This window comes from Molossus molossus, unplaced genomic scaffold, assembly GCF_014108415.1.
Source record: "Molossus molossus isolate mMolMol1 unplaced genomic scaffold, mMolMol1.p scaffold_m16_p_1, whole genome shotgun sequence".
NCBI classification, from domain to species: Eukaryota; Metazoa; Chordata; class Mammalia; order Chiroptera; family Molossidae; genus Molossus; species Molossus molossus.
In genome coordinates this window covers 134,824,179-134,845,447 of record NW_023425344.1, presented here as the reverse complement: position 1 = coordinate 134,845,447, position 21,269 = coordinate 134,824,179, and the positions used below count along the sequence as shown (strand labels likewise).

Genomic DNA, 21,269 nt, shown 5'->3' with positions numbered 1-21,269 from the left:
TTTTCTGATTATCTTTTTTCTCTCTGACATTATGAAGATTTTCTCTTTGCCTTTGGCATTCTGCAGTTTCACTATAATATATCTAAACATGTTTTTTCCCCCCTGCTTCCTAGAGGATATATTGGGCTTCCTGAATATTTAGACTCTGTTTCTCCTCAGTTTTCAAAAATTGGAAGCCATTGTGTTTTTGGATATTTTATCATTTTGATACTGTTCATTCTTCTCCTTAGAAACTCTGATTGGCTACAAAAAGCTTCAACCATAAAGGAAAAAATATTAATTAGGCTTATTAAAATTAGGATCCTTTATTGATTAAAAAACACTAATAGGAAAGTGAAAGGGCAGGCTACCAAATGGGAAGATGTATTTGTAGCACGCATAACTGACAAAGGTTTGAGTCCAGTATATCATAAATTCTTACAAATAAATAAGAAAAAGACAGTATAGAGAAATGTGCAAGAATCTTGAACTGGCATCTCACAAAAGAAGATATTCACATACCCAGTAAACAAAGGAAAATGTTTTCAATATCATTAACTGTAAGAAAAATGAAATTTTAACCACAAGAAGATACCCCTGCATACTCACAATGGCCAAATTTAAACTAGTAACAAAAAATGTTGGGGATCACATGATGCAAATTGAACATGCATACGCTGTTGGTGGAGTTATAATTGGAAAACATTTTATCTCCTAATGTTATATATACATATAACCCATGAACCAGATATTCCACTCATGTTATCAAAAGACATGAAATATTTACAACAGCATTATTTATGATAAGAACTGAAAACAACCGAAATGTCCCTGAATGATGGGCATAATGGATAAAAAAAACTCTGAAAGTATTTATATGTTGCAATATTACATAGCAGTGAAAAGTGAATGACTGCTACTACCAATAGCAGCATAGATAATTCTCATCAACTTAGTATCAGGGGGAAAATGAATATATACTTATAATTCTATTTATGTATATTTATATAAAGGCAAATCATCTTCAGGGAGAATAGAGGTAAGAATAAATTAGCAAGGAGCATAATGGGGGTTATTTGGGTTCAGTTGTATTTCCTGTTTCGAGGATATTTACATGGGAATATTCATTATTGAAAATTCATGCTATATGTTTATGAATTGTGTACTTTTCTGTATACATATTATAGTCAATAAAAGAGCTTAATTAAAAATAAGCATCATTTATTTGCCATCTTAGAGGATCTGTTTCAGTAGCTAGTAAATATTAAACACATATAAAATGCATATATGGCTATGAATTATGAACATGTAGGAAGGCAAAGAACAAGGTGCTAGATCAAGTTACTGAGGGGCGTCTGCTTGTGTATTGGATGTTTGGCCAGGTCTCTATGAGAAAGAGTTGTTTAAGCTTTGTGAGGAAAGTGGAATTAGGTAAGGTTGGAGAGGAATACAAGACTAGGACATGCTCAACAATTTGGTCTTCATCCCAAGATCAGTGGGTAGCTTTAGAAGAGTAATTAGCAGGCCCATTATGTGATTTGATCTATGTTTTAAAATAGTTAGTCTGTGAATCATGGATTTGGAAATGAGCCAAAGGTGAATGCAATTGGACTGTTTAGAGGCTATTGCAATGCTCCAGGTAAAAAGTGATGACATCAGTGATCTAGCCCAGGGGTCTGCCAGTTTTTATGTAAAAACTACCTGCTGTTTCTACTGTTTTGCCATTGGAGCATGGCTGTGTTCTAACAGGTTATTTATAAAAGCAGGTGGCATAGTTTGCCAACCTTTGGTTAGAGAGAGGATAACAAATGTTAGCATTATTTTGGAAGTATATTTAACGGGATATGGATTGGACATTCGAAGTTTAGAAGAGAGACGGGATTTCAAGGTTGATTTCTAAGCTTCTTGCTGGAGAAATTTGTGGATCATGCCATTTGCTGATTGAGGAAGAAGTTAGTTAAATGTCTAGGCTCAGCCCTGGTCAGTTTGGCTCAGCAGTTAAAGCGTTGGCCCATGGACCGGAGAGTCCCGGGTTCGGTTTTCGCTAGGGGCACGTACCTCAGTTGCAGCTTGTCCCCGGCCCCAGTTGGGGTCGTGTGGGTGGCAACCACTGCATGTGTCTCTCTCATGTGGATGTTTCTCTCTCTCTCTCTCTCCCTTCTTCTCCCCGTCTCGCTCTATCTGAAGATAAATGCAAAAAAAGAAAAAGTCCTCGGGTGAGGATTAAAAAAAAAGTCTAGGCCCATTCAACTAAAATAATGGGTAGTGACATGTCAGGGTTCCAGTGTTTTTCTCATCTTTGGTTATAAGGCCAATATAACAGTGTTTTGTGGAGTCTTACCACCATAACAATCATGAATAGCAATGCATTTTATTCTTTTATGTACATATTAGTCATGTTACACGAAATGTTAAAAAAGCGAGAAAACAAAAGAATGAAAGCTATTCCATTGTATTGATCAGTTCTTTCTGTGTTTTCTAATAGTAGGAAAGAAAAGGTATATAGTTGTCCAGACTCCTATTGTTTCATTGACAATATATTTATAGACTCATTTCCTCCCTCCTTTCAAAAGTAACACCCTCCCACCCCTGCCCCCAACTGCCATCCTTATAAAAATGAACCAGAGCATGTACAGATTAGAAGATATTTTATGCTGATTCTTGTCATACATGAATGTCGTTGGGAATAAGGTGGTAGCTAAATGGAGCTGCCCTTGGCTATTTTTCATGCTTCCTGTTTGTAGGAGGCTCCTTTTCAAGTAGTTGCCTTAATACCATTGTTATGTCAAAATTATAACACCAATTTGATTTTCTTTATAGTTTTATGAGTTTGGGATTTTATAGTTGATTAATTTTTTTTTTAATCAACTCTTGGCTTTGATAGGCTTTGCTCTCTGTGCATGACACTGTGGCTCAGAAGAAGTATGATCCAGTATTGCCTCCTATGCCTGATGATATTGACGATGAGGAAGACTCAGTGAAAATCATCCGTCTGGTCAAAAATAGAGAACCTCTGGTAAGTTTTGGTCTGCATGTTGTGCCCAGATATAAGTAGATATCATGATAAAGCCCAATTTGATGAGGACCTTCCATATATTTCTTTCTTTAATACACACTTCCTCTGTGTCCTAAAACTTTCAAATAGGAACATTTGTATCTAAAGAATATGATTTAGAAAATGAAAATGAAGACAAATAAAATGACAGGCATTTTGTTGGTTAAAAATAGCAATAATTTTAAAATGTGAAGTGTTGATATTTGTAAAAGGAAGCATATGCACCAGTCACAGATGATTTGAGATTAAATGATGCAACTAAAAATAACTGCTTATTGCTTTTCTAGAAAGCTAATTTATTTTAAAATAATGAGGAAAAGTTATTCAAGTGTTTGATGTTTCACAATGTAAATATAACATTTATTTTAGTGCCAGAATTTATATAATGATGAATTATGTCAAGGGGTCTATGGTAGGCAAAACAATGCCCCTCACCCCCAGCCCCCAGTGATGTCATGTCCTAATTTTCAGAACCTGTGACTATGTTACCTTACATGGCAAGAGGCACTTTTTCTTTTTTAAATCCTCACCCAAAGATATTTTCCCATTTATCTTCAGACAGAGTGGGAGGGAGGGAGGAAGAGAGAGGGAGAGAAAGAGAAACATGGACATGAGAGGGACACATTGATGGATTGCCTCCCGTACGACCCCGACCAGGGCTGGGGACAAACCGCAACTGAGGTATGTGCCCTTGGCCGGAATTGAACCCGTGACTCATTGATCTGAGGGCAACACTCTAACTGCTGAGGCAGACTGGCCAAGGTGCAAAAGATACTTTTCATGATCCATAAAGGGTTTTGAATGGGGAGACTATTCTGGATTATCTGGTGGGCCCAAACTAATTACAACGGTGTTTATTAAAGTGAAAGAAGAAGGCAGGAGGGCCAGAGTCACAGGAGATGTGGTGATGGAAGCAAAGGTTGGAGTGATGTGGCTTAGCTGCAGAATGCCAGAATCTTCTAGAAAATGGAAAACGTGCCCTGGCCAGTTTGGCTCAGCAGTTAGAACGTGGGCCTACAGACTGAAGGGTCATGAGTTTGATTCCAGTCAAGGGCACGTACCTGGATTGTAGGTTTAATCCCCCGCCACAGTCAGGGTCATGCAGGTGGCAACCAGTTGATGTGTCTCTCTCACATGGAAAAATGTGTCCTTGGGTGAGGGTTAACAACAGAAACAAAGAAAATGGAAAAGGCAAGGACTGGATTTTCTCCTAGATCCTCTGAAGGAATGCAGCCCTGCTGACTCAGTGATTTTAGCTCTTAATACCCATTTTGGCCTTGCTGCCTCCAGAATTATAAGATAATAAATTTGTGTTGTATCAAGCCACTAAATTTGTGGTCATTTGTTATAGCAGCAATAGGAAATAAATACGAAGTGTATCCATATTTTTATAAAACTACATTCAAAAGAAAAATAAATTTTAATATCTAATACTTTATTTTAAATGTTGTTTGTTCTAATTAAGACATTTTTGTGTTCTTAAAGCAAATAGCAGTTGATAATATAATAGTTGCTGAGTACTACGTTAAGTACTTCACATACATTTATTTATTTATTTATTTATTATTTATTTATTTATTTATTTATTATTTATTTATTTATTTTTTATCCTCACCCAAGGACATTTTTGCATTTATCGTCAGAGCAGGAGGGAGAATGGAAGAGAGAGAGAGAGAGAAACGTCAATGTGAGAGAGACACATCAAGTGGTTGCCACCCACACGACCCCAACTGGGGCCAGGGACAAACTGCAACCAAGGTACATGCCCTTAGTGGGAACCAAGCCCAGGACTCTCTGGTCCACCAGCTGACACTCTAACCACTGAGCAAAACTGGCCAGGGCTACATACATTATATTTAATCCTTATACTTGGTATAAGGATTATAATTTTTCTTTTTACAAACCAGGAAACTAATAGTCAGAGAAGTGAAGCAACTTACCCAAAGCATAGCAGCTAATGAGTGGTAGATCCAAGATCCAAACTTGGCTCTTTATTTTTTTAAATTTATTTAACAAAAATTTTTTTTTCTTTACTGATCTTTAGAGAGAGAGGAAGGAAGAGGGGGAGAGAGAGAGAGAGAGATAGAAGCATCAATGAGAGAGAACATCAATCGGCTGCCTCCTGCATGCCCCCCACTGGGGATCTGGTCCACAACCTGGGTATGTGCCCTGACCAAGAGTCAAACCAGCGACCTCTTGGTGCACGGGTCAATGCTCAACCACTGAGCCACACCGACCGGGCAGCTCTTTATTTTTAAGTACTATTTTTTCTTCTTTATTTTTTTTCCTCACCTGAGGATATGTTTTTATTGATTTTGAAGAGAGAGGAAGGGAAAGAGAAGAGAGAGAGAGAGAAACACCAATTGGCTGCCTTCCCTACATGCCCCAACCCAGTTATGTGACCTGACTGGAAATCAGAACTAACTCCAACATTTTGGTGTATGGGATGATGCTCCAACCAACTGAACCACCTGGCCAGGGCACTAGTTTTTTTCTTCTACACCATATTGTATATTTACATGTTTCCCTTTTGGTTGTTTTTTTCCTCTTCTTGTTTTGCTTCAGGGCAACTTTGGTATATTGATGAATGCATTGGATACTCCTCCTAGTCAGAAAAATGTACAGATAAGTTTGCATATTATATCAAGGGATTTATTGAGCCTCTGAAGCTCATCCATGGATATTCTAGCACTCCCTGTATTCCTGGTAATTTGTGTAATTCCTGATAAGATTGTGTAATTTAGGTTATATCCTCCTGCATTTCATCTGTGATTATAACTCTGTGCTGGTAACCTAAAAAGCTCGTGATTTTTATTATGGAGTTAAAATACTTAGCAAGAATAGGTGATAACTCATGTTGCATGTAGAAAGAGCTGTCTCAGGGCCTAGCACCATAAAGTGACTAATTCTTGGTGGATTCGGTGCATCTGTCAAATGCAATACGTTTTTATTTTGTTTAATTCAACAATTTAGGGAGATCGTTGAAAGGCCATTTGGAGGAGTTCAGTAATTAATAATTTCTTTGATTAGTCGTAGTTTCTCCGGGGCAATAGTTTTTGGTGAGCTAACATTTAAACAGTCACCAGCAACATTTAATTCCCAGGCCTTCTGCTAAAATAAGATCTTCAAAATGTTTATCAAAGACTTTTGGCATGTCCTGCATCAAGATTTCACGAAAGGTTTAACTGGATGTACTATGAGTTAATTTAAATTTTAAAAATGTAAATAAAGTATGTAAAAGAATCTAAAGCTGTGTTATCATAGTTTGTTACTAAACATTTATTTAGTTAATAAGCATGTAACAACTGAAATAATTAGGTTTAACTCTGAGGTCATGATTCTCCATCTAATACCCTTTTTTGTTATAGGTTATATAATACAGGGTATTTAAAATGAGAATCTGAACTAAGATTGTGGCAAGAACGACATGTTAGATTTGATGGGACCTTTGGATGTAGAGGGCAAGAGGAGAGAGGAAGTCAACAGAAGATTGGATGTTTTTATTTAGGTGACTAGAAGTACTGTACATTCAATTAGCAGGAATAATAGAAGCCCTGGCCAGTTTGGCTCAGCAGTTAGAGCATCGGCCCGTGGACCAGAGAGTCCTGGGTTCGGTTCCTGCTAAGAGCACATACCTCAGTTGCAGTTTGTCCCTAGCCCCGGTTGGGGTCATGTGGGTGGTAGCCAGTCGATGTGTCTTTTTTTCATCGATGTTTCTCTTTCTCTCTCTTTCCCTCCTGCTCTATCTGAAGATAAATGAAAAAATATCCTCGGGTGAGGATAAATAAATACTTAAGCCCTGGCCGATTTGGCTTTGATGGTTTGATCCCCGGCCCTTCCAGTCTATCAAAAAAATCAAGGGAAAATATCTTTGGGTGAGGATTAAAAAAAAAAGCTTGAATTGATAAGTTGTTTAAGAAATGAGTATTTCTCTTTAGCATGAGAATATTTTCCAGGTTTGTAATATTTGTGTATTTGCTGGCTTTTATAAGCATCTCTCAAAATTGTTCAGTTTGTTAGTAGTGTATGATGGTATAATTTGGCAAGTTTGTAATATACTTAATAGTATTTTTCTCTCTGCCCCCCAGAAATAGGCAAAGGGAGAGAAGCCAAGGTGAAATAAAATTCTTTCAAATATATGGCCAGGAGATTTTGGCAAATGATTCAAGAGAAAAGGCCATATGATTTAGCAACCAAGGGTTAGATTATCTGTGTTAGGAATGTAATTTTGTTTATTCGACCCAAGTCTAATGTGATGAAATGAATACCCTCTTGTATTAGGAAACCTGAGTGAGTGTTATAGGGTGTCACTGATTTGCTATATATCCTTAGAGCAGTGAGTTACTTAACATCTGTCTCAGATTCATTATCAGAAAATGTACTTCTTTGAGAGTGTTTTAAATACCAACGGAGATATAATGTATAAATGCTTTACAAGTTCTTGTGCTTTATGTGTTAGATAAATGTTCCAGAGGATGACAAGGTAGAGGCCAGATAACAACTAAGCACAGAATGGTTTCCTAGGAGAAGAGGCAGTGAACAAAGGTCACGGAGGCGTTTGACAATGGAAATGGAAAGGGTGCTAATTCTAGGGGATGAAAGAATTGAGAGAAGAGGGGAAAACAACGGTCAAGATGCAGGAGCAGAGCTAGCTTCCCTCCCTTATGAGTTTGGAGCCGTTTATATTTGTTATATACCGAAGATTTTAGGCCAGCATAAGAAAATGAAATTCTGTTAGTTGGTGGATGGATTTAATCCTAAATTTTCAGTGTTTCTTACATAGGTTGTCTTCTTGGTTCTTTTACAATAGTGGTTCTCAAACTCTGTTATTATAAAAATTACCTGAGGTGCTTCCTTCAAATTCAGACTTCTGGGCCTCTACCCCAAATGGTCTGTCAGTAGGTTTTGGACAGAACCTGGTAATTTAGATTTTAAAAGATGTCTCAAAGATTTTTGATGCAAATATTTGGTAGACCATACTTTGAAAACACTTATTTCAAAGAATTAACTTGAAATTTACTGTGCTACCTGCTTAAAATGTCTTACATTGGCACTGTTATAGAAGATACAATTTCTTTTTACCTTTTTTTTTAAAAAACTGTTTTTCTCTTTATTGATTTTATAGAGAGAGGAAGGGAGAGAGAGATAGAAACATCTATGAGAGAGAACATCGATTGCCCGCCTCCTACATGCCCCCAACTGGTGATTTGGCCCACAACCTGGGCATGTGCCCTGATCAGGAATTGAACTGGTGACCTCTTGGTGCATGGGTCGACGCTCAACCATTGAGCCACACTGGCCAGGTGGAAATAGAATTTTTATTCAAGGAGATCATCCTAGCCTAGTCCTCTTTGCATTCCTCTTTAATAAACCATTTTACAGTAATAGCAACAAATATCTAACCAGAATTCTAACTTCCCAATCTAACCTAACGTTCTCTATACTCATATTTTGTCAAAATCATACAGAATAAATTCAAACTAACTATATAAAAAATTATGTAAGTTTTAAAACATTAGATTCAATTTTAATTCATTTAGCATTTGCAACTATGCCCTAGGACTTATAAATTTTGTACAATATTACATATAATGAGCTCTGTTTTATTGATTTTTTAAATCTTGTTTTCATGCATATTGTGCTGAGAATACATCAAAGAGGGTTTGGAAAGCAATGTGGAAATAGATATTTTCAGGAATAAAGAGATCACAAAGAAAATAGAGTGGCCCGGCCGGCGTGGCCCAGCAGTTGAGCATAGACCCATGTACCAAGAGGTTGCTGGTTCAATTCAGGGTCAGGGCACATGCCCAGATTTTGGGCCCATTCCCCAGTGAGGGGCATGCAGGAGGCGGCCAATAAATGTTCTCTCTCATTGATGTTCCTGTCTATCTCTCCCTCTCCCTTCCTCTCTCTCTAAAACATCAAAATATCAATAAAGAAAAAAAAAAAAAGAAGAAGATAGAGTCAAGTGCTAGCTAGTGTCCCATAGAAAGTGAGAGATTGTTCCTCAGGTTCATAGTTTACCATCCAAGCATAGGGAGAACCAGCAGATAGCAAGCATATTCTGTTTTAGAGTACATACCTATAACAAGATAACCCTTAAATGCTAGAGTGTTTTTATTTACAAATTCTGGAAGTGATTTCATCCAGTCTATGGCTTTAAACAACATCTGTGTGCTAGTGATTCTCCTAGCTAGTGCTAGGGCCATTTCTCTTCTAGACCTTTATTCTAATCTTCAAATTTGTGTCCATCTGTCTCCTCAGTCTCCATTTAGATGTCTAATAGACATCTCAGTCTTCACATGTTCCAGGTAAAATGGTCTTTGTCTCCAAATGTGTTCCATCCATAGGGTTCCCCCTCTCAGTTGATGATAATCTCATTTTTCCATTTGCTCAACCAAAAGATCAATCTTTGATACCTCTCTTTCACTTTCTATTTCCTACCCTTTGGAAAATCCTTTTGGCGCTACCAGTAATACATGCGCACCACTTTCATTATCTCTGCTCCTGCCAGTCAGATCAAAGCGCCCCTCCTCTTTCCCCTGGATTATAGTAACAGCCTCCTGTTTGTGTCCTTGCCTTAGCCCTTGCTGTCCTTCACTTTTTTTTCTTTTTTAAATCATTTTTAGTTTTTCAGTTACAGTCGACATACATTATTATATTAGTTTCTGGTGTACATCCTAGTACTTAGACATTACATAAATTGCTAATTGATCATTCCACTAAATCTTGCACCTGTCTGACACCATACATATTTATTAGAATATTTGACTATATTTTGTATGTGATACTTCACATCCCCATGACTGCCCTGTAACAACAAATTTGTACTTCTTTATGGCTGAGTCGTATTCCATTGTCTGATTGTACCTCCTTTTTATCCATTCCTTTATTGATAGACATTTAGATTGCTTCCATATTTTGGCTATTATAAATAATGCTGCAATGAACATATGGATAATAGATATGTACTTATTGCTATTTCATTATTCATATTTTAACCTATTTTTCATCTACTTGTTCTTAAAGAAGACCCTTAGACATTTTTTATAACACTGGTTTGGTGATGATGAACTTCTTTAGCTTTTAGCTTTTTCTTGTCTGGGAAGCCCTTTATCTGTGCTTTGATTGTCAATGATAGCTTTGCTAGGTAGAGTAATCTTGGTTGTAGGTCTTTGCTTTTCATCACTTTGAATATTTCTTGCCAGTCCCTCTGGCCTGCACAGTTTCTGTTGATAAATCAGCTGACAGTCCAATGGGAGCTTCATTGCAGGTAACTAACTGCTTTTCTCTTGCTGCTTTTAAGATTCCATCTTTAGCTTTGGCCGGTTTGTCTCAGCGGTTAGAGCGTCAGCCTGTGGACCAGAGAGTCTCAGGTTCGGTTCCCACTAAGGGCACGTACCTTGGTTGCGGTTTGTTCCCGGCCCCGATGTGGATGGCAACCACTCCATGTGTCTCTCTCACATCAATATTTCTCTGTTTCCTTCTCTCTTTTCCTCCCTCTCTCCCTCCTGCTCTGTCTGAAAATAAATGCAGAAATGTCCTCGGGTGTGGATTTAAAAAAAAAAAAGATTTCATCTTTAACCTTTTACATTTTAATTAGGATGTGTCCTGGTGTGGGCCTCTTTGGGTTCATCTTTTCTGGGATCCTCTGCATTTCCTGGACTTATATGTCTTTTTTCTTCACCACATTAGGGACAGACATTTTCTGTCATTTTTTCAAATAAGTTTTCAATTTTTTGCTCTGTCTCTTCTCCTTCTGGCACCCCCATGATTCAAATATTGGTACACTTGACGTGGTCCCAGAGGCTCCTTACACATTTCTCTTTTTTTTTTTTCTTTTTGCTGTTCCAATTAGGTGTTTTTTGCTTTCTTATATTCCAAATTGCTGATTTGATTTACAGCTTCATCTATTCTGCTGCTGATTCCCTGTAAATTATTCTTTTCTTCTTTTTTTTAATCCATACCCAAAGATACGTTTTCATTTATTTATTTATTTTTTTAGAGAGAGGAAATGGGTGGGGGGAGAGAGAGAAACATCAATGTGAGAAACATCGATCAGCTGCCTCCCATATGTGCCCAACCAGGGATTGAACCTGCAATCCAGGAATGTACCCTAACTGGGAATTGAACCAGTGACCCTTTGGTGCATGGAACACCACTCCAACCAGCTGAACCACACAAGCCAGGGCTCTGTAAATTACTCTTCATTTCTGTTATTATATCCTTTATTTCTGGCTGATCCTTTTTATGCTGTTGAGGTTTTTACTGAGTTCACTGAGCATCCTTATAACCAGTGTTTTGAACTCTGATCTGTTAGATTGCTTGTCTCCATTTTGCTTGTTTTTTGTTCTTGAGTTTGTTCTGTTCTTTCATTTGGGACATGTTTTTTTTTTTTTGGTCTCTTCATTTTGACAGCCTCCTGTGTTTGTTTCTATGAATTAGGTAGAGCTGCTTTGTCTCCCAGGCTTGATAGATTGGCATAATGTAGTAGGTATTCTGTAGGCTCCCTAATCACCCCCGCTGGGCCCTCGAGGCACAGTCTCCCTAATCACCCCCGCTGGGCTGTGACCACACATCTCTGACCACAGTGGAGGATCAACTGTGCAGAGGCCCACCCCACAGAGCAGGACTTACTCTGGTAGGGCTTTAGTGCCGACTGAGTCTGCCTTTGAGTGTGTCTCTTCTGACGGTTGTTGGGTGGTGATGTTTCAGCATGGTCTGAAGTTGTCCACTGGGTGCACTGGCTCTGAGGCCTCCCAGGATGGGCAGGTCAAGGTCAGCTTCCCCTTGGTTGGGCTACCTGGCTTGAGCTACAAGGTGATCTGCAGATGACTGCTGCTTGTGCTGGGCATGGAAGTACCCAGATGAGGCCAAGCTGTGAACCAAAGCTGGCTCTTGCTAGAGCTAGGCCTGGGGCTACTTTGTGAGAGGTGTGGGGCAGACTAAGGCCAGATGCTGCTTTTTTTTGAGGGATTTTAGGAAAATCTGAAGCTTGAGCCAAGACAAGCCATTCATATGGAAAAACCACGAGACAAAGCTTGAGTGGGCCTAAACATTGGTTGGGGTAGGGCCTCAGGGAATCACCAGGCTGGGGTGGGGTGGACGGAGATAGCCATGTTGATGGAGTCTCAGATGTGGCACCCTCCTGCTGGCTCTGTGGGGGAAGGGCTCATCAAAGGAGCTGTGGCTTCTGCCAGTACTTCTGTCTGGGAAAAAGCTGCTCCCTCAACTCTTGGTCTGATGTTGGACAATTCAGTTTCTCGTATGCCTCTGGTGCCTTTCAAGCTGCTACCCAACAGCTGGAGTTCAGGGGAGTGAGTCTGAGTAAGTTTGTGCATGGGCCCTCTAAGTGGAACTGCCTGGGGCTCTAGCAGTCCTCTGTTTCCCTCAGCCTCCATTCCCACTGTTTTTACAGCCAGAAGTTACAGAGGTCTCTTTCTGGCACTGAACTCTGGACTGGGGGTCCAGTGTGGGGCTGATACCCCTTGCTCCTTAAGGGGGACCTCCATGGCTAAGATATTCCTCCTGATTTTTATCGACCACACGTGAGTGTGGGACCAGTCCATTGTCTGTCTCTGCCCCTCCTACCAGTGTTGATGTGGCTTCTACTTTAATTCCCTAGTGTGGGTCTTTTATTTAACCAAATTTCAGGTGGTTCTGAATGATAGTTGTTCTGTAGTTTAGTTGTAATTTCATTGTTGTTGTGAGCGGATTCAAGTACCACATTTACCTACAATGCGGTCTTGACCGGAAGTCCTCCTTCACTCTCTTCTTAACACTACTGCCGTTCAGAGCCTTGCATATTGTCTTTTCCATTCAGAGTAAATCCCAGAGTCCTCACAATGACCTACGAAGCTCTACTTGATCTGGCTGCCTGTTACCATTTGACCTCACGTCTTACTGTTTCTCCCTGTTTACTTTACTCCAGCCACACTGACTTCCTTGCCCTATTTTAAACCTTTATTTCATAGCCCACCTCAGCACCTTTTCCCTGACTATGTTTTCCATTTTTTTCCTTTCAGCCAACTCCATCTTCTTCTAGTCTTTCTTTATCCAAATGTCATTTTCTCAGTGAGGCCTGTGATTTTTCTTCATCTCCCCTCTACCCACCTGGTACTCCAGAGCTTTCTTACCCTGCCCTACCCCACCCATCCCCACAGTGTTTACCACCTTCTAACATACTATATAATGTAATTATTTCATGTTTATATTGTCTGTCTTTTCTGTTAGAACATAATCTCCATGAGAGGGCAGAAATCATTCCCTCCCACCATTATATCATGAGCCCTTAGAATAGAGCCTGGCACATGGTAGGGTCTCAATAAACATTTGTCAACATCATTGAATCACAAAATAAGTCAAAGGCACAATAAATTGGATGGCTCTAACTAAAAAACAGTATAGGCTGTAGTGGAGAAAAATGTGTCCTAGTCATAGTTCTGTGTCATAAACCACACCCAAATTTTGTGGCTAAACCACTAATTTATTATTATCTCTCACAGTTTTGGAGGGTGGCAGGCTCAGCTGAGCACAGTTAGATGGTGGCTGAGACTGCAGTCACCTGAGGGCTCCTTCATTCCCATGACTGATACCTGTACGAGGATGGTTGGGAAGTTGGGGGCTGGCCAGACATCTCTTTTCCAGGTGGCATTTCCACTAGCCCAGCTTGAGCTCTCTCACAGCATGGCTGAATCATGATTTTTCATGTTACCTGGCACAGAGCAAGTGGCAACTGCAAGTCTTCTTGTAGCCTTAGATGCCACAGAGTTTTATTCAGCATTTGATATGGAAATATGGCTTACACATACAAAGATGACCTCCATCTTGAGGACAAGATCCCACAAGGGCAATGAACTTATGACATTATGAATAAACTGTTATAGGTTAAGCAGGATTGAATGGTAATTAAGATTAAGAATAACAATTCTGACCAGTTTGCCTTAGACAAGTCCTGACTTTACTGCACATTAGTTGTCTGTTTTGGGGCAAATTATAACCATTTGAGATTCAATTTCTCATCTGTGAAGTATGGATAAGTAATATTAGATTAGTAGACTCTTAGGCATACTTTGGTGGGAATGTTTGAGATACATTATTAAGGGAAATGAAAGTTGATCTAACCAAACTAATTATTTATATTAAGAATTACATTTCCAATCATCTTGGCTACAAGTTAACTGTTTAAAAGCAGAAAATACCAGTAATTGGTGACTCTAAGGTTTATGACCACAGAGAGATAGATGATCATTCAAGTCTTTAATTTGAACGTTTTCATAGATGATTTAAAAAGCCACAAAATCATCTTATCACTTAATTTTTATTGTTATGAGATATATATCTGATCGCTATCATATATAAAATATACTTACTACAAATGGATTTCTAATTTTGCTTACATATCTATTTTTCAGTAATATAAATGTGTTTATTGACACACTTGAGAAAAATTGTACTTCCTTCTTTGGGGTGCATTCTGTTACCACCTAACGGTCATCTCGTTAGCCCTGTGAGGCAGTGCAGAGTGGCTTTTCTTTTGGTACGTGCCCCTCGCAGGAACCAAACCCGGGACTCTCTGGTCCACAGGCCAGTGCTCCAACCGCTGAGCCAAACCAGCCAGGGCCAGAGTGGCTTTTCTAAACTGGTGCCAGTGTCTTGGAAGGGAAAGTCAGGAAAGGCAAAAGATGTTTAAAGTAACCAGTTGCGCCTGATGCTCTTACAAAGTAACTTTCAGTTAATCTGCTTCTCAATGTACATAAATGAAGTATTTCGGGATTCTTTTTGAAATTGTTTCCTAATCTTATGCCAAAATGTTAGTTCTGTTTGTACTAGGGACAATCCTAGTACATAAAAACCATGGACTAAACAGTTCTTTCTTTCATTAGTTCATATTAGCCTTGTGTAAGAATATAACTAACTTTGAGTTTTAATTTTTTTATTTATTATTATTCCTGAGTTCCTTTACTTTAATAGTGTACTTGAAGGACTACTGAACTAAAAGTCAGATGATGAGATTTTCATAATTTATATAATCTCTGTCTATTCACTTAACCTCTATATATAGTCTACCTTCTTTGTGGCATATTTTAAAGATGAAATGAAATGGGGAAATACTTTAAAAGAGTGGTAACAAATACTATATAAATACAAGGTATTATAATGGAAATAAGGTAGTTGTACTTTCCGTAATGTTGAAAAAATTAAAGACTTCAAAAATCTTTAAATTATTCTGGAAACCTTAGATGATATATGTATAGTACCAAAATCTAGATCTATAATGAGCATTTGTGAGGCACAGGGCATGGTGTCTATTGCTCCTGCCTCATTCCTTTAATTTTTTTTGTAGTTGTTGTTTTTATGTTTTTCAGCTAAATGTCCTTATTTCTGCCTCCCCAGTTTACCACCCAATCCACACATTTACCCACAAATACTTTTGTTTTTCTTAACAGGGAGCCACCATCAAGAAAGATGAACAGACTGGGGCCATAGTTGTGGCAAGAATCATGAGAGGAGGGGCTGCAGATAGAAGTGGTAAGAATTTAAATGTTAAGTGAATATAGACAAGTCATGTCACATTTTATATGTAATATGTGATATGTTGTTGTTGTTATTTTTCACCTGAGGATATTTATTTTTCATTGATTTTTTTTTTAGAGAGAGTGGAAGGGAGGGTGGGGAAGAAAGAGAAATCAGTGTGAGAAAGGTGCATGGGTTGGTTGCCTCCCGCACATGCCCCAGCCTGGGCTGGGGCTTGAACCTACAACCCAGGTAGGTACCCTTGACGGAATCGAACCAGTGACCCTTCAGTGTGCAGGCCAACACTCTAACCACTGAGCCACACTAGCCAGCGCTATATTATTTTTAATATATAACTAAGGAAATTAATCTTTTGTATAATACAGCAAAACAAGAAATAAAGTATCTCTGTCTTGACATATGAGAACCTACATAAATAAATGAGAAATAAATCTCTCTCTTCTGTCTTACTTTACATGGGCTTCTTCCAAGGTTACATTAAGATTTGCTTCAGTGTTTCTTGTTTGAAAGGTACTACTAAAAGCATGCAGCCTTTAAAAGAAAGTAAAATGATTTTATATGATGTAAATAATGTTCAATTCTAGACACTGAACAAAGAAAGACACTGCTATTGTCTTTCTTTGCCAGCATTATGATGTAGCCTTTGATTCATTGCTAGATAGATGCGTGGAATCTGAAACCAGAGAAGCATGAAGATCTTCTTCCTAATCCTCAGATGTGTTAAGGAAACCAAACAGTGCTTTAAATGTGGACACAATTGCAAATAACTGCTTCTTTTGACAGTAACACTTCTAATTGACTGAATTTGCTATTACTCAGGTCTTATTCATGTTGGTGATGAACTTAGGGAAGTGAATGGGATTCCAGTTGAGGATAAAAAGCCTGAAGAAATTATTCAGATTTTGGTAAGCTGACATTTTATTTTAAATTTGCAATATAAATATAATTGAATCACTATATTTCCAAATTGGTTATGAATACAGGATTTGGATTTAGTCCAAGGTTTGAATTCCAGCTCCATCACTTAATCCGTATGTGTCTTTGGAAAATACCTTAACATTTTTATTGCCTCAGTGTTTTCATTTACAAAATAAGAATAAGAAGAGGTAAATATCTCACTGGAGTGTTTTCAAGATTAAATGAGATAAAGAGTTTATTACAGGGCCTGTCCCAAATTAGGTATTTAATAGATGCCATCTTCTCTGTTTTTGGTGATCCATTTCTCTTTCTCTTTCTGCTATCAATATAGCCTATGCTTTCTAGTTATATAAAATAGTAAAGCTGCCCTAGCCGGTTTGGCTCAGTGGTTAGAGCACCAACCCAAAGACCAAAGAGTCTTGAGTTTGATTCTGGTCAAGGGCATGTACTTCGGTTGTAGTTTAGTCTCTGGCCCTGGTCAGGGTCCTGCGGGAGGCAACCAGTCGATGTGTCTCTCTCACATTGATGTTTCTCTCTCTCCCTTGCACTCTATCTGAAGATAAATGGAAAAATATCCTTGGGTGAGGATTGAAAAAAAATAAAAGAGTAAAACCAATTTAAATGTCTTATGAAATCTAAAGCAGAATTAAATTATTTTAGGCCTTGGCAATATTAATTCTTAAGTTCATTTGTAAGGAAAAATGAAAGGAAACTGTCCCTGTTACATATGAAAACATATTATGAACCTACAGGAATAAAGAGAAAGTTTTGTATTTCAAAGTGGACTTCAGTAGATATGTCAATTTTGTATATTATTATGATGGCATTTTTTTTTTATCCTCACCCGAGGACATTTTTCCATTTTTTGTTCAGATAGAGCGGGAGGGAGAGAGAGGAAGAGAGAGAGAGAGAGAAACATCGATGTGAAGGGACACATCGAGTGGCTGCCACCCACACGACCAACCAGGGCCGGGGACAAACTGCAACCGAGGTACGTGCCCTTAGCGGGAACCGAACCCGGGTCCCTCCGGACCGCAGGCCGACGCTCCAACCACTGAGCCAAACTGGCCAGGGCTATGATGGCATTTTATATTAGTGGGAAAACAATGAAATCATTTTGTAAATGATATTGGATTAATTGATGATTCAGTTAGAAAAAATAAAGTCAATCCCTATTTTATACCACACACAAAAACAAATCCCAACAAATTAAATATTTAAGTTTTAAAAATGATGCAGAAAGTTGAGAAAGACTTTAATGATGGAAAATTCAAATAGAAAAATAACTGATAGGACTATAGATTTAAAAACTCTCTGAACAGAAAAAGACGTCATACATAAAACTTAGACAAAAGAGCACTGACAGATGTGACTGAGTGGTTAAAGTGTTACCCCATGCACTGAAGGGTTGTGGGTTCAATACCTAGTCAAAGGCACATACGTGGCTTGTAGTTTTGATCCCCAGCCCTGGTTGGGGCATGCGCGGGAGGCAACCAGTCAATGTGTCTCTCTCACATCAATGTTTCTCTCTCCCTTTCTCTTTCCCACTCCCCCTTCCTCCCTTCCACTCACTCTAAAAACAAAGGAAAAATATCCACTAGTGAGGATTAACAAAACAAATTTAGACAAATGAGATTTCAGAAAAATATTTTCAATATGCATGATAGAAGGCTAATACTTTAATATGTGGAGAGTTTATAAAAATAAGGAAAAAACATTTACAGAAAAATTGGCAAAGCATATGCACAGTTAATATACAAAAGAAAACATGAGGTCTGAAAATTACTGAATTGGTAGGGATTTAAATGCTTGATAATTCCTAGAGTTAACCAGAGTATAGGAAAATAGATATGTTTATATGCTTTTAGTAGTAGTATAAGTAGTATAAATTAATAGAACCTTCTGAGGTAGTTACCCAAGACTATCCAATTTTTAAATTTATGTACCCTTTTTTTGTTGTTGACAGTATTACAGATGTTCCCCATTTCTCCCTGCCCTTTGCCTTGCGGCACCCAGGCCCCTTCCCACCCTAGGCCTTCACCACATTACTGTCCATGTCCCTGAGTTATGCATATAGACATATATGTTCTATGGTAATCTCTTCCTATTCCCAAATCCCCTCCCATATGAGATCTGTCGGTCTGTTCCATGCATCCATATCTCTGGTCCTATTTTGTTTGTCAGTTTATTTTGTTCATTAGATTCCACATGAATGTGTAATCATGTGGTATTTGTCTTTCTTTGACTTATTTCACTTAGCATAATGACCTGCAGGTAGGAGATCCTTTTTTTTATTACAGCTGCATAGTATTCTATTGTATAAATGTACCACAGCTTTTTTTAAAATATGTTTTTATTGAATTTTTAGAGAGAGAAACATTGATGTGAGAGAGAAACATCAGTTGGCTGCCTCCTGCATGCCCCCTACTGGGTATCGAGCCCAAAACTTGGGCATGTGCCCTGACTAGGAATCAAACCAGGACCTCTCAGTCCATAGGATGATATTCGATCCACTGAACCACACCAGCCAGGCAGCCACCATAGCTTTTTTTTTATTCACTCACATACTGATGGACACTTGGACTGTTTCCTGACCTTACTATTATAAATAACACTGCTATGAACATAGGGGTGAATATATTTCTTCTGGTTGGTGTTTTGGGACTCTTAGAATATTATCCCACAAGTAGGATTGCTGGGTCAAGCAGCAGTTCCATTTTTTAATATCTTGAGGAAACTTCATACTGTTTTCCACAGTGGCTGCACTAGTCTACATTCCCACCAGCAGTGTATTAGGGTTCCTTTTTCTCTATATCCTCATCAGGACTTGTTTGTTGATTTCTTGATGGTAACCATTCTGGCAAGTATGAGATAATACCTCATTGTAGTTTTAATTGGCATTTTTCTGATGATTAGTGATGTTAAGTATTTTTTTCATATATCTATTGTCTTTGGAGAAATGTCTATATAGATCCTTTGCCCTTTTTTTAATCCTCATCCAAGGATATTTTTTCATTTATTTTCTTTTTTTTAAGACAGAGTGATAGGGAGGGAGGGAGGGAGGGAGGGAGGGAGGAAGAGAGAGAGAGAGAGAGAGAGAGAGAGAGAGAGAGAGAAGAGACACATCAATTGGTTGCCTTCTGTATGACACTGACTGGGTGACTGGGGCCAGGAATTGAATCTACAACTGATATACATGCCTTGACCAGAAATTGAACCCATGACTCTTTGGTTCACGGACTGATTCTCTAACCACTGAGCCAAACTGGGCAGGGCCTTTGCCCATTTTTAATTGCATTGTTTATCTTTCTGGTGTTGAGTTCCATATATTTTAGAAATTAACCCCTTATCAGATGTATATTATTGGTGAATATGTTCTACAATACAGTGGATTCCCCTTTCATTTTGTTGATGGTTTTATTTGCTGTGCAGTAGCTTTTTAGCTTTGATGTAGTCACATTTGTTGATTTTTTTTTTCCTGTGTTTCTCTTGCCCTAGGAGATGTATCAGCAAAAATACTGCTATGTGAAATATCTGAAATTTTATTGCCTATGTCTTCTTCCAGGATTTTTATGGTTTTGCAGCTTACAGTTAAGCCTTTTATCCATTTTATTTGTTACTGTGTATGGTGTAAGTTGGTAGTGTAGTTTCATTTTTTTTGCATGTACTTGTCCAATTTTCCCAACACCATTTATTGAAGAGACTTACTTTACTCCATTGAGCATACAGCGGTGTGGGTCAATTTCTGGGGTCTCTGTTTAGTTCTATTGGTCTATAGGCCTGTTCTTGTGCCAGTACCAGACTGTTTTGATTACAGTGGGTTTCTAGTATAGTTTAATATTTGGTATTGTGATCCCCCCAACTTTGTCCTTTCTCAAAATTTTTGCAGCTATTCAAAGTCTTTTTCAGTGCTATATAAATTTTTGGAATATTTGTTCTAGATCTGTGAAATATGCTGTTGGTATGTTGTTGTTGTTGTTGTTGTTGTTAATCCTCTCCCAAGGATATTTTTTTCATTGATTTTTAGAGAGAGTGGGAGAGATGGAGGGAGGGGGGGAGAGAGAGAGAGAGAGATGAGAGAGACACTTTAATTAGTTGCTCCCTGCATGTACCCAATCGTGGCCAAGATCAAACTTGAAATACAAGTGTGTGCCCTTGACCAGAGATTGAACCTGCAGACCTTCGGTGCTAGGGCTGAGTCTTTAACCACTAGCCATACCAACCAAGATACCTTTGGTATTTTAATAGGGATTATGTTGAATCTATAGATTACTTTGGATAGTAGGGACATTTTAATGATGTTAATTCTTGGGTAGTATGGACATTTTAATGATGTTAATTCTTCTATTCCATGAACATGGTACATGCTTCCACTTGTTTGTATCTTCCTTTGTTTCTTTTTGCAGTGTTCTATAGTTTTCTGAGTACAGGTCTTTTACCTCCTTGGTTAAATCTATTCCTAGGTATCTTTTTTGTTGTTGTTGAAATGGTGAATGGGTTATATTTTTAGTTTCTCTTTCTGAAAGTTCATTATTGGTGCATAAAAATGCTGGATGTTATTTAAATTTTTATTTAAAATGTTATTATTTAATTGTATAAAAATTTCTGGATGTTAATTTTCTATCCTGCTAATTTGCCAGAGTCATTTATTAAATTTATTAGTTATTTGGTGGAGTCTTTAGGGTTTTCGATATACAATTTCATGTCATGTGTGAACAATGACAGTTTTACTTCTTTTCCAATTTTGATGCCTTTTATTTTTTTCTTTTTGTCTGATCAT

At 38.2% G+C, this 21,269-nt stretch overlaps 1 protein-coding gene across 1 annotated transcript in view; it reads left to right on the top strand.

The window, feature by feature from the left end:
* Positions 1 to 21,269, top strand: part of MPP7 (membrane palmitoylated protein 7) — a 355,336-nt gene that overhangs the window by 227,620 nt on the left and 106,447 nt on the right. The window contains exons 6-8 of the mRNA XM_036277124.1: positions 2,864 to 2,995; positions 15,484 to 15,565; positions 16,391 to 16,480. Of these exons, the coding sequence (XP_036133017.1) occupies positions 2,864 to 2,995; positions 15,484 to 15,565; positions 16,391 to 16,480 (304 nt within the window). The remainder of the gene's footprint in view (positions 1 to 2,863; positions 2,996 to 15,483; positions 15,566 to 16,390; positions 16,481 to 21,269) is intronic.